This window comes from Dipodomys ordii, unplaced genomic scaffold, assembly GCF_000151885.1.
Source record: "Dipodomys ordii isolate 6190 unplaced genomic scaffold, Dord_2.0 Scaffold29, whole genome shotgun sequence".
Classification (NCBI taxonomy): Eukaryota; Metazoa; Chordata; class Mammalia; order Rodentia; family Heteromyidae; genus Dipodomys; species Dipodomys ordii.
In genome coordinates this window covers 3,602,404-3,616,699 of record NW_012267245.1, presented here as the reverse complement: position 1 = coordinate 3,616,699, position 14,296 = coordinate 3,602,404, and the positions used below count along the sequence as shown (strand labels likewise).

Sequence of the window (14,296 nt, the reverse complement as noted above, 5' to 3'; positions counted from 1 at the left end):
TCTAGCTCAGCGCCACCTGCAAGATTCCCTAATGTCGCCACAAGCCGGTGGCTCTCATTTGTACTAGCTCCTCAGGAGGCTGAGATCTGAGGATCGAGGTTCAAACCCAGCCTGGGCAGCAAAGTCTATACGAGACTCATCTCCAACTAACCACCAAAAAGACAGAAGTAGAGGCATGGCTCAAGTAACGGAGCACCAGCCTTGAGCAAGAGCCTAAAGTCAGAGCGTAAGAACCTAAATGAAGCCCCAGGACTGGCGTGTGCTCCTGTGTGAGCACATGCACAAGTCTGTGAATGTGTTCTCACGCTCCAGTCTAGCCTGGATCCGAAGGACTGCATGATGGTGAATTCACTGCAGGAGAAAGGATGCTACAACTCTGCATTTTCTTTAAAAGGACACAGAGAGCTCAGTGCCAAGGAAGAAGAACCTCGCCCACCATTTCACGTTGTTGAACCAAGTGTCTCCAGTGGACAGTCGGCCACTGGCCCCTGGCCAGCCCCCAGGATGGGCGAGCAGCCCCCATTCCCACATTCTGAAACATCAGGGCCATAGTTGTAATGCCACAGGCCTCGAGCATCCAAACTCACTGTGCAAACTCGTGATCACGGCCATACTGAAACAGTAGGCAAGCTAGGCACCGGTGGCACACGCCTGTCATCCTAGCTACCCAGGAGGCTGAGATCTGAGGATCGCGGTTCAAAGCCAGCCTGGGCAGGAAAGTCCGTGAGACTCTTATCTCCAATAAATCACAAGAAAAGCAGAAGTGGCACTGTGGCTCAAGCAGTAGAGCGTTCGCCTTGAGCTGAAGAGCTGAGGGACAGCGCCCAGGCCCAGAGTTCAAGTCTCACGACCAATAAAATAAATAAATAAATGAAATGAAACAGTAGGCAGTCTTGTTGAAGAAAAACAGAAAACAGAATGAGAGAGCAAGACCAGAATACTTTGAAGTTATTTTTTAAGAGCTCCTTCCAATTATTTTCTGCAATTATTGAGCCAGCAGTCCATTGTTATTCATTCATTTTCAGCCTATTTCAGTGGGACCAGCAACACGGGCCTCAGTAATCTCCTAACTCCACTGTTATTTTCTTGTCAGTTAAATTTAAAGCAACCCATTGGTGACCACTTTATACCAAGTTAATCTCACCTAAAGTGTTCCACAAGCTCTAACAGCTATGCTAAGGTTTTATACTAATAAAAAGCAATTTACATAAGTGAAATTTATGTCAATGCATTTCAGGACAATTTTTTTTTATTTTATAATAATTATGGCCCTCACATGATAACATCTGTTGATATTCACAATCTAAACCTGGCAAAAGTCTAAGCACAGCATGTTCCATGCGCCATGTCCATTATCTGTGAAAAGCAATAAAAAAAAGCAATGAACGCATTAATCATACCAATATCATCTGCAAGGCATAAATCTGGAATACCTTTCACGTCAGCCCAAACTGCGTTTTTATTTTTTACACACCTGATTTTTTTTACGCCACATGTAAAGAGGTAAGACAAAGACTGTGGAGGAAATTATATGTCTTGGCTGTTTGACTTTTATAAAATACTCAGGGCTAAGTTCTGTAAACACGAGATTTACTACATGACTAAGAAAAACTGATGCAGTTAAAAGTCCGTTTTTATTAAAGGGCGGTGTAATGAGCCCGTGCGCGCCCTCGCTGCATGGTGGTGGTGTCGTATGCACACCGTTGACACCTGGTTCACATTTGCTCTCATCTATTGCGTGTGCTCTTACACATACACGTCAGGTCTGACACAGACCACAGAGTCAAGACTCTAAGCCACGGTACTTGGGGTCCAGGGTGGATGAGCGTCCCCCCGCCCCCCACTGCAGCCCATGGCCAGAGAAGTCTCCCAAGTCGTCAGGTGCAAGAGAGGACACTCGTATGCTTCTCATGGGCTGCCCATGCCATCTGCCTGGGTTGACCATTTTGGACAGTCCTGAAGTTGGTTGGCAGAAGGCTTCACTCTGTATAGACTCATTCCCCTCCCCTGGAGGACGCCGGCACTCAGATTCCAGTCCTGCCCAGGGCTCCCCAGAACTCTAGGAGAACTCCAAAGTGAAGGCCAACGTAAGTAACAGATGCATTTGTATTACTTTCCGAGGTTTAGGTAAAGTTTGTTAACTATGAAAGTCTCTACTCTCTATTCCAAGGAGAACTATTGAACAAAGCCAAGGAATGGATATGTACTAAACGCACAGTGTCATAACCAGTTTTCCCTTTGCCTATTCCCAAATGCCCAATTATCAGCCTAACCTTTAAAACAAAACGACACTCTCTAGCCTACATGATGTCATGTCCTGTGCACCCTGTCTGGGAGGCTCTTCCTGCTCTCAACAGGTGGCACTTAGATGCACTGCTGACTCAACTTTGATGTGCACAAGAAAAATTACAAAACCCAAAGCCAGATTGTTGGTATCTCACACCTGTCATCCTAGCTACTCAGGAGGCTGAGATCTGAGGATCTTGGTTCAAGCCAGCTCAGGAAGGAAAGTCTATGAGACTCTTATCTCCAATTAACCAGTTAAAAAACACAAGTAGAAGGCGAGTGTTGGTGGCTCATGCCTCTAATCCTAGCTACTCAGGAGGCGGAGTTCTGCAAATCATGGTTCAAAGCCAGCCCAGGCCGGAAAAGTCTATAACACTCTTACCTACAATGACTCACCAAAAAGCTGGTGATGGAAATATGGCTCAATCAGTAGAGCACCCAAACAAATCTCAAAGACAGTGTCCAGGCTCTGAGTTCAAGCCCCAGTACCAGAAAAAGAAAAGTCTAAATAAATTCACTCCCAAGACAACTACAGAGATGTCCACCAAAACCCTGCAGAAGATGAAGACTTCCATTGACAGTTGTTTTTATTCTAGTATTAAGACTCTGATGTCACAGTTTAAATATTAACCAAAGCCTATTATCCAAGTCCTCAATAAAACATTTTTATAAAGTGAGTGAGCAGTGGTAACTTTCAGCTGCTCTAGCAGGAGCTCCCTGAGCACAGGAAAAGAACAAAGCACCAAGTCATACGTGCTAGGGACACAGAACATGGTCTCTCTGGCTCTCGTAGTCTTTCAGGAGCATCAATTAACAAATGTGAATGTGAGAAAAGCTAGAAAGTAGACGGAGCTGGGACCCTGCCGTTGGGTGAAGCAGGTAAAAGCGTCTCCTGGAAAGGGACAGTGCAGAGCAGCAGCCAGTGCATACGATCCCACCTCAAGCCCAACTCGGTGATCTATGAAACAGAGAAGAGGCACAGGAGGAGCAGGGGCTCCTCACTAAGCCTGGGCCTTGGCTGTTACCAGTAGGAAACTCCATGGAGCCACCCAGAATCCTTCCTTTACTAGGCCAAGCGTAGTGCCCTGCCACCACTGCCCACCTATTTCTGATACTGAGCGTGGGTCCCTGAGGAACAAGGGTAGCCTCCCAGTTTCTAAGCATGAGAGAAGGGGGAGAGCCTGCACCGGGGTGATATCCAGGTGGTTGCTCCGGCTCTGCAGGGCTCCACCTGCTGGCACCTGGAAGAGCTGTTTCCTGGACCCCAAAGCTTCCCCTCCACACCTGCTTCTGAAGCTTAGACTGTCCTCTGGTTTTGTAAGCTTTTCATCATCCCTATATATGATGATACACAGGGGAAAAAAAATCTTTTCTTGCTACGGAACACACACACCCACATTTCTAAGTGACATTTTGTTCTTTCAAGGCAGACGCCCTTCGGTTGCCAAACACCCAAGAATACGTTAATGTCACTTACACACCTTTCCCTCCTTATGTCTACATGAATAGAACAGAATAGAAAAGCTCAACTCTTTTGCAAACGCCAACCCCACCCAGTCTGAGTCCAGGCGCTCAGAGCATGGAAACTCCCTGCCTGAGTCTCAGCACAAAATGTCACTACAGAGCCCCTGCCACATCACCTGTAACCACTTCAACTGCCCAAGCTAGGAGAATCCCACAGAAGCTAGAAAACTAACTTATGAGCTGAGCACTGGTGGCTCACACCTGTCATCCTAGCTATTCAGGAGGCTGAGATCTGAGGAGCACAGTTCAAAGCCAGCCCAGGCAGGAAAAAGCCAAAAACTCTTATCTCCAAGTAATCACAAAAAGCCAGAAGTAGCGCTGAGACTCAAATGGTAGAGCACTAGCCTTGAGAAAATAAAAAGCCCAGGGACAGCCCCAAGTTCAAACCACAGTAACCAGCACACATGCATGTAAACACCAACACACAGGAAAGAAAGAGAAAGCAAGAAAGCAAGCAAGGAAGCAAGGAAGGAAGGAAGGAAGGAGAAAATGAATTTAGACTATGTGGAACCACAGAACCTCCAAGAAAAGATCAAGTCCATTTTGCTGGCCAATTGTTTAGTAAAACAAACAAAAAAAAAAACAGGACTGGGAAGGTGGCTCAGTGGTAGAGTGCTTGCCTTGCATGCATAATAAGGCCCTGGGTTAGATTCTTCAACATCACATAAGCAAAAAGCTCCAGAAGTGGCACTGTGGCTCAAGTGGTAGAGTGCTAGCCTTGAGCTGAAGAGCTGAGGGACAGTGCCCAGGCCCAGAGCTCAGGCCCCATGACCAGCCAAAAAAAAACAGCATTAACAGGCTTCAATGTCAGCAAACATATTCCTAAAATGTATAACTCATTTTCCATAGGAAAATATACTAATGCAAACTTGTGATACCATTTTTCATACAGCAAGCAGGCTACTTAAAATTATAATGCCCAAGCAAGTGTAATTCTATTTTTTTTTTGGGGGGTGGTCAGCCATAGAATTTGAACTTCCCTTAGCTCTTCTGTTCAAATTTAGTGCTCTACAACTTTGAGGCACAATGCCACTTCAGGTTTTTTAGTGGTCAATTGGAGATGAGTCTCAGATTTTTCCCACCCAGCCTGGTATCAAACCACAATTCTCAGATCTCAACCTTCTGAGTAACTAGGATTACAGGCATGAGCCACCAGGACCCAGCTAAGTAGCTCTTCTCAAGGGACCAGGCTTTGCCCGTAAGTCTAGCTACTCAGAAGTCTGAGATCTGAGGACTGTGACTCAATGCCAACCATGGTAGGAAAGTCCATCAGATTCTTACCTCAACCACCAGCACTGTGGCTCAGTGGTAGAACACTAGCCTTGAGCAAAAAAGCTCACGGACAGTACCCAGGCCCTAAGTTCAAGCCCCACGACCAACAAACAAACAAAAAAAAAAAACTGTTGTAAACCAATGAATACTATTGTAAAGAACTGAGGAAAAAAATGGCCAGAGCCAGGCACCAAGGGCTCATGCTTATAATCCTAGCTACTCAGGAGGCTGAGATCGGAGGATCATGGTTCAAAGCCAGCCTGGGAAGGAAAGTCAGTGAGATTCTTATCTCCAATTAATCACCAAAAAAACCCCCAAAACCAACAACAACTGGAAGTACTCAAATGGTAGAGTGCTAGCCTCAAGATTAAAAAGAAAAAGAAAAGCCCAAGGACAGAGCCCCAGCCCTGAGTTCATGCCTAGGACTGGCCAAAAAAAAAAAAAAAAGGCTAGGTGTGGTGGTACACAGCTGCAATCCTAGTACTTGGGAAGTGGAGGCTGGAGGATTGTGAGTTAAGGTCAACATGAGCTATGTAGTGTGAGATCCTGTCTCCAAAAATAAATCCTGAAAAATACATATAACCTATTAAAAAAAAAAAAAAAAGACCACACAGAATGTATCTTTCTATCTGGCAAAGCTTTTTTGCTTAGTTTCTGGGTTTTTTGTTTTGTTTTGTTTTGCCAGTTGTTGAGCTTAAACTCAGGGCTGCTGGGTCTCACTCAAAGTTTGCCTACCCATGGCTGGTTTTGGTTTTTTTTTTTTAAAAACCACTTGAGCCATGCATCCAGTGGCTAAGCCCCTTGTAATCCTAGCTACTCGTGAAGCTGAGACCTAGAAGACTGAAGTTTAATCCCAGTCTGAAGGCAGAAAAGTCCAAGAGACCCCCATCTCAAACAAAAACAAAAAACATCAAAAAGCCAGAATGAAGGCATGGCTCAAGTGGTAAAGCACCATCCACAAGCAAGCAAAGTGTGTGTAGCTATCATCCTTAGGGAAGGTGGTCTCCTCCAGTTTGTCTAGCTGAATTCTTGGTTTCTCCCCACTCCTGCTGAGGACAGACATGCAGCAAGGGAGACGTGCACCGACGATGACAGCTCACAACAAATGCACACCCAACTTCAATACAGGTAGGACTACTTCGAGAAGAAAATCTCTAGATGAGGACCACGGGTTTTACAAGAGTCCTTGCCTAGTCTGTGTGAGGCCCTGAGTTCGATCCTCAGCTCACTGTGTTTAATTAAAAACAAAAAGTTACCAGGCATTGCCCAATTGATGCCTCCAAAAACACTGGCTCGAATGACATTCCCAGGTCCTCTTCACCTGTCTTCCTCCGTAGCAGCCTTCCCTCCTCTGCCCACAGAGGGGCCACAGGTCACCGTTCTGTCACACACCCTCATCCCCTTCGCTATTCTCTTGCTCCACAGCACTCACCCAGCAGAAGCCCAGCTCTCCTTCAACCCAGTCCTAAAACCTCCGCCCAACCCTGCCAAGGCAGCTGCACGGGGCAAGACTAAACCCACAAACTGTTCAAACATCTTAGCCGCAAGCACACTGCCCCAGACCACCATCTTCACCTCTAGATGACTGCTCTCTCTATTGCTCCAGATCCCCAAGGCCACGCCCCCTTCCACACCCACCTGCTCTCAGCTGAAGGCTTCATTCAAAAAATAGAAGCAGGCTGGGCCTCAGTGGCTCATGTCTATAATCCTGGCTACTCAGGAAGCTGAGACCTGAGGATCGATGTTCAAAGCCAGCCTGAACAGGAAAGTCCATGAGACTCTTATCTTCAATGAACCACCAGAAAACCTGAAGTGACACTGTGGCTCAAAGTGGTAAAGAGGCAGTCTTGAGCAAAAGAGCTCAGGGACAGCGCCCAGACCCTGAGTTCAAGCCCAGGACGGACAAAAACAAAACAGAAGCAATCAAGTTCTTCCCAATCTGTCTACTTCCATACCCATTGGCTCCCTCTTCTTTCTCATGACAAAGGACATACTATATTTCAGTCCTATCCTCTCTTGGAAAGAACTCTGTTTGCCGGGCACCAGTGGCTCATGCCTATAATCCTAGCTATTCAGGAGGCTGAGATTTGAGGACCACGGTTCAAAGCCAGCCTGGGCAGGAAAGGCTGTGAGACTCTTATCTCAAATAACCACTAGAAAACCAGAAGTGGCGTTGGAGCTCAAGCAGTAGAGCGCTCGCCTTGAGCTGAAGAGCTGAGGGACAGCGCCCAAGCCGAGTTCAAGCCCCATGACCGACCAAAAAGAAAAAAAGAACTCTGTTCACACAATTACTCGTTTTGACTTTTTTTCTGTGAGGCAGGATCTTGCTATGTAGCCCCAGCTGGCCTTCAGCTCACAATCCTCCTACCTCAGCCTCCCCATGGCTGAGATTTCAGACTTGTGTCACCATGATGCCCAACTTCCCTCTGACAATTCTCAAACAGGTGAGGACACGTAGGCCGCCACCAGCTCACCCAATTTCTCCACCTGGATGACAACGAAGCATTTCAAGCCTAATGTGTCCAAAATGGGATTCTTAACCCTCTTCTTCCTCCTGCCCTCTTTACAGCTCCACAGGTGGCATCAAAGGCACCGTCCTTCACCCTACACCCTGAACCAAATCTTGGGGTCACCCTTGACACTACTTCCTCTGACATTCATCCATCAGCCAGCCTCTGTGTGTGTGTGTGTGTGTGTGTGTGTGCGCACGCGCACGTGAGCATGTAAACCACCTCAGTCCTATCAGCAGACTACGTGAGACACGCCACATTTCTCTCCAATTCCGCTGCTACCTCCATAGTGTCCACTGTCTCTCAACTCAAATGGTAGGGCACCAGCTCTGCGAAAGCTAAGTGAGCGTGAGGCCTTGAGTTCAAGCCCCAGTATAGGGTCGGGGGAAGCAGCTCCTGGTGTGTGAGGGCTGACCTAAAACTCAAAACCAGGCCTTTACACTCTCCTTTCTGATTTTGTTTTGGCATGGGGGGGGGGGGGGAGGGAAAGAGAAAGTCCTGTCGTGGGGCTTGAACTCTGGGCCTGGGCGCTGTCCCTCAGCTCTTCAGCTCAAGGCGAGCGCTCTACCACTTGAGCCATAGTGCCACTTCCGGTTTTCTGGTGGTTCATTGGAGATGAGTCTTGGACTTTCCTGCCTGGGCTGGCTTTGAACCGCAATCCTCAGATCTCAGCCTCCTGAGTAGCTAGGATCATAGGTGTGAGCCACGGGCAACTGGCTTTGCTTGGTTTTTGAGACAGGGTGTGACTAGGTAGCTTAGGGTAGCCTCCAACTTGTTAATGCAGCCCTGGCTAGCCTTAAACTTGCTCAAGCTTGTGACCCTCCTGCCTCAGCCTCCCTGGGGCTTGGATTACAGGTGCCCCTGGCCATACCAGCTGGGGTTCACTCTGCACATAGCACCCACAGCAGATAAATCAGGACAAAAGCAGAGTGCTCTAATAATGACTTCTGAATACAGGTCAAACACCAACTTTGTTCAAGCCACAAACTACCACATCATATTTCCCAGCTGGTAGCTACTGCTTTCCCCCCACGCACACACCCAACTTCAGCTCTGACCTACTTTAGTGTATTCTCCGCATAAGTAAGATTTATTAAAATGCTGAATCCTAGAACTGCCTATTTCCTGACGTCGAATCCAAAGCAAAGCATGGATTCCTCAGAACTTGGAGCCCCAAACCATCACAAGTCTTCCCAACACTCTTCTGAGATGCTCCCTCACAGCAATGAGCCCAACTTGTAACTACAGGTGTGTCCTGGTCACCATAAGCCAGAGGGCTACCACTGTCCTCACAGTAACAGTGCCGCTGCATGAGCAGAAATCACAGGAACCTGCAAGAAAACAGACTCCTGTCATCCTAGCCACTCAGGAGCCTGTGAGCTGAGGACTGAGGTTCAAAGACAGACCAGGCAGGAAAGACCGTGAGACTCTTATCTCCAATGATCCACCAAAAAAGCCACAAGTGGAGCTGTGGCCCAAATGATCAGAGCACTAACCTTGAGCAAAATAGAGCTCAGGGACAAGCCCAGGCCCTGAGTACAAGCCCCAGGACCAACCCAAAACTAAAAGGAAAAGAGAAAACTGCAAGTCAGCATCTCGTGCTGCTTCTCTGAGATTTTTCCCTGCTGCCAACTGATTTTCTCAGCAGCTGCCTCTTTCTTCTAAAAAGCTGGGTTCAAGGGGAAGCCGAGCGGGGGCAGGGGGGTAGGGAAGGAGAAGCCTGAGTCATGCAATGTCTCAGGGAGTAACGAACAGTACAATTCACCAAGGAAGCTCTGCTCAGCTTCCCCGGCTCCCGTTTCTGAAGGTGCCTGGAGCGTCGGGCTAGCTTGGTGCTGCAGGACTGACTCATGGGCAGAGCCTGGAGGCAACACCACTCAAGTACTTTAAGCCACATGTTCAAGCCCAATAAATTAGCCCAGGCTTAAAGAAGTCAAGCTGTACACATGTAAGAATTTTAATAAGCTTGGAAAATGCTACCTAGAGCTATGCAAAAGCTTACTGTACCAAGGGGATCCCCTGCCACCAGCCACAGGGTGCTAAGCCTCTGACAAGAGCTGTCGAGCGGCGTGGGGCAACGGGGACGGGGAGTCTGCGCGGTGCGGGTTTCCTTTGCAGTTGGGGAATCACAGCAGATGGCTGGCAGCCAGACGGATGGAGAACAGAATGGGGCAGGCAGCACAGTGGAGCCCATGGCATTTACTAGGAAAACAGGCCAAGGGATTGGGTAGTGGAAATCTGGTCCTCACACGCCCTGTAGGAAACTAGCAAACACTGCAATCAATGTCCGCATTTATCACATGCCCATTTGGACCCAGAACTGTGCCAGGCACAATGGACGGTCATTTAAGCAAACATGGTCTCATTCCGAAAGGCTGACACCTACCATAAATAAAAACAATAAATCTGTCCAAAGGATTACTGAACTCACTGAACAAACATGAAATAGCCAAAAGCATTTACCTTACGTAAACGCAGTGGAGTAATCACTGAAGGGCTAAGTCATGGGAGATGACTCTCTAAACGGGGTTGGGCTCAAATGGAAGTTGCTTAGTAAAGGCTGAGTCTCCAAAAGGGGAGGTCAGGTTTTTAAGAAAAGCTTCAAGGGCTGACTACTGGGCTTAGGAAAAGGAAGGGCACTAGGAAGAAGATAAAGCTTACAAGATGATTTATAAGCAGATATACAACTATAGGAAGATAAAATACTTACTAAACTGCTCAGGAAAAGAAAAAAAAAAGGAGGAAATCAGGCAAGCAGGTGTGTGCTTCTCAAATGGCTTCATTTATGTCCCCTCTGATAGATTTAAAAAAAACAAAACTCAAACCTTTTTTTTTTTTTTTTTTTTGGTTGGTCATGGGGCTTGAACTCTGGGCCTGGGCGCTGTCCTTGCTCTCTTCAGCTCAAGGCGAGTGCTCTACCACTTGAGTCACAGCACCACTTCCAGTTTTCTAGTGGTTTATTGGAGATAAAAGTCTCCTGGACTTTTCTGCCCGGGCTGGCTTTGAACCGCAATCCTCAGATCTCAGCCTCCTGCGTAGCTAGACTTACAGACGTGAGCTACTGCGCCCCGGCTTCACACCTTCTTTTAATGTTATTTAAATGTTATTTAAATGTTATTTAAATATTTGAATAATACCACATCAAAGCAATGGTGGATTCAAAATCTGACTTTACAAGTAACCCAAGCTTCCCCTCCCCCAGCGCTGAGACCTGCCCAGTGGGGCAGGAGCAGCTATCCAGCTATCCATAAGCATGCTCTCCCAACCCCATCACTGGACTCTTAAGAAAGGGGGGCTGTGTCGGCTGGGTGCCGATGGCTCACGCCTATCATGCTAGCTACTCAGAAGGCTGAAATCTGAGGATCCCAGTTCAAAGCCAGCCTGGTCAGGAAAGCCCATGAGACTCTGATCTCCAATGAACCACCAGAAAAACGGGAAGTGGTGCTGTGGCTCAAGTGTCAGAGCGCTCACCTGAAGCTGAAGAGCTGAGGGAACAGCGTCCAGGCCCAGAGTTCAAGACCCATAACAGACAAAAAAAAAGGGGGGGGGGGGTGATGTGGACCTTGGCTCCAAATGGGACCAGACAACCAACAACCATGAGCATCAGAAAGTGACAACTTTGGGTAATAGAAACAGGCATTGGCACTCGCAAGAATCCTGAGTTACCTGATTAAAATTTCTGAAGGAGAACTCCTTGTAGATGGCGTCTCTGTCCCTTAACTCCGACCATCCTGCTGCTTTCAGAGGGAGCATAGCCTGGTTCCTCTCCTCAGCTGTCAGCCACTGGACATCTGCAGACTATGAGGACACCACAGTTCAGATCTGAAAATGGAGAGGTTTGAACTCTTGTTTTTGTTGTTGTTTTTTTTGGGGGGAGGGGGCAGTGCTGGGCTTTGTGCTCTCTTTTTCTCAAGGGTGGTGCTTTACCACTTGAGCCATGTCTCCACTTCTGGTTTTTTTTCACCAAAGAGCCTTAGAGACTTTGATGCCCAGACTGGCTTCAAACTTTGATCCTCAGCTCCTCTGAGTAGCTAGGATGAAAGGTGTAAAGCACGAGTACCCAGCTAAGGCTTGAACTCTTTAAACAATACATAACTTTCTTTTCTTTTTTTTTTTTTGCTTATGTAGTGCTGAGGAATCGAACCCAGGGCCTCAGGCATGCAAGGCAAGCGCTCTACCACTGAGCCACCTTCCCGGCCCCAACAATACATAACTTTCATCTGAAGACAAGATGTAGATCCAGATGTCAACAGCTCACACCTTTTGTCCTAGCTCTTCAGGAGGCTGAGATGTGAAGATCGAGGTTCAAAGCCAGCTTAGGTAGAAAAGTCCTTGAGATCTTTATCTCCAATGAACTAGCAAAAGGATGAAAGGAGAGGTATGGCTCAAGTGGAAGAGCACCAGTCTTGGGCAGGAAAAGGCAAGTATAAACATAACGCCCTGAGTTCAAGCCCCAATACCAGCAGCACACATGTACGTGCACACACGCAAACAAACACAAACACGCACACACACACTAAAAAAAAAGAAAAATTGCTGTTAAGAACTAGTCATTAGAAAAAATGTCACAGAGGGACAGGGAAGGTGGCTTAATGGTAGAGTACATGCCTACCATGTATTAAGACCTGGGTTCAATTCCTCAGTTCAATTCCACATAAACTGAAAAAGCTGGAAGTGGTGCTGTGGCTCTAGTGGTAGAGTGCTAGCCTTGAGCAAAAAGAAGCTTGGGGGTGGGGGGGGAGAGGATGGGAAGGTGGCTCAGTGGTAGACTGCTTGCCTCGAATGCATGAGGTCCTGGGTTTGATTCCTCAGCTTATCAGAAAAAGCCAGAAGCGGTGCTGTGGCTCAAGTGGTAGAGCTCTCACCTTGAGCTGAAGAGCTGAGGCACAGGGCCCAGGCCCTGAGTTCAAGCCCTAGGACTGGCGCACACACACTCACACACACGCACACCCATACACACACACCTGGTGTGTGTGAAATAACCTACCTGGTGAAATAATCTAAAATGTTCACTAAACTTCATGCTTTATATAAACATATTTGTATCTTGATGTATTACACTTTTATATTTAGATATACTTGGATATACTTAAATACTTCTAAGTCAACTCGGGTTGGAGGCATGGCTCAGTTGATAGAGCACCTGCCAATGAGTGAAAGCATTAGCTATCAAGTTCAAGTCCCCACCCACCCCCACAAAAACACCAACTGGGAAAACTGTAGAAAAGAAACAGAAAACTGCCTTTGATCCGTACCAATGTAGCTACAAAGGCAAGCACTGAAGGCTCAGTGGATTATGCAGCAGCTGTCTGTCTCCTGCTGGGCCACAAACATTCCCACTGAGATCAAAAGCAGGCAGGGCTCCTCAAAGGTGTCAGTAGCAGGACTCAGATAGAAATGGAGCCAAGCCACTCTGTCTACCTGACAGTCTCTCTGGTAGAAGGCCTACCCTCAGCTGGAGCCGTTGCAGTAATCTACACAAGACCTACAGTGTGAACCAACTTGGCCTCTCTGAATTCCAGTCACCTTGTCTATAGTGGGTATATTACTGAACCTACCTGCCAAGATTTTCTAAAATGTTTAAGACCCCCAGAGCTAGCCTACCTAGCACATAGCAGCCCTCAAACCAAGTCTGTTTATTCATTCCTTCCCTGAGGGAATAATTCTACTTGGTCACTAGCATCTTAGGTCTCAAGACAAGCCAGATATTGTCCACCTTCAGGGCAATAGAGCAAAGGGCTTATCTTCTACCATTATCTTTTCAGTTCCTTTTAGGAAACTTCAAGTGAGCTCTAACCGGCACCTTTGATGTGCCAGTCCTTGTTTTAAAGGTGCCTGGGTGCTCAAGGCAAGGGCTGGAACTCTACCACTTGACTCACAGCACCACTTCCAGCTTTTTGGTGGTTCCTTGGAGCTATGAGTCCCACAGACATTTCTACCCGGGCCTGGCTTTGAACCACAATCCTCAGATCTCAGCCTCCTGGGTAGTTAGGATGACAGATGTGAGCCACTAGTGCCCCACTGCCACCCAGCTATGTTAAATTTCTTCTAGGAAATCTCAAAACGGACTCCACCATCCCCTTGGAATGAACAAGCGAGTTCAATGCCACGTCTTTCCACTAGGTGGCTCTGCACGTCAAAACTCACCCCCCCACCCCCCCACCCCCAAACTGACTCCACAATAACTTTAATTTCTAAAGCACGGAAGCTGAGAGTCTCGGGGAAGAAAAGATGATGTGTGTGTGTGTGTCAGCCACCAAAAAGGGATGGGATTGATCACTAGCGCCTGCCAGAGCTCAGCAGCAAGACAAGCCGGGCAAGTGACCACGGGGGTGAAGCCAGCGCCTCCGCTCCGAGTTTTTCTTTTGTCGGTGGTGGGTCTTGAACTCTGGGCCTGGGCTGTCCCTCAGCTCTTCAGCTCAAGGCGAGCGCTCTACCACTTGAGCCACAGCGCCACTTCTGGGCTTCTGGGGTGCTGAGGAATCGAACCCATGGCCTCATGCATGCAAGGCCAGCGCTCTACCACTGAGCCACAGCGCCACTTCCGGTTTTCTGAGTGGGTCATTGCAGATCAGAGTCTCACGGACTTTCCTGCCCGGGCTGGCTTCGAACCGTGCTCCTCAGGTCTCAGCCGCCGCAGACAGGCGGCGTGGGGCCGCGGCGCCTGTCACGTGATCGCGTGCGCGCGGCGAGGCCCACGGAGG

General features: G+C 47.9%; 1 protein-coding gene across 1 annotated transcript in view; it reads right to left on the bottom strand.

The window, feature by feature from the left end:
* Pcbd2 (pterin-4 alpha-carbinolamine dehydratase/dimerization cofactor of hepatocyte nuclear factor 1 alpha (TCF1) 2) overlaps positions 1 to 11,409 on the bottom strand; it is a 47,626-nt gene extending 36,217 nt beyond the window's left edge. Inside the window, exon 1 of the mRNA XM_013016045.1 lies at positions 11,259 to 11,409. Coding sequence (XP_012871499.1) covers positions 11,259 to 11,345 — 87 coding nt within the window. The 5' untranslated portion in view covers positions 11,346 to 11,409. The remainder of the gene's footprint in view (positions 1 to 11,258) is intronic.
* Between the last annotated feature and the right edge of the window lie 2,887 nt (positions 11,410 to 14,296).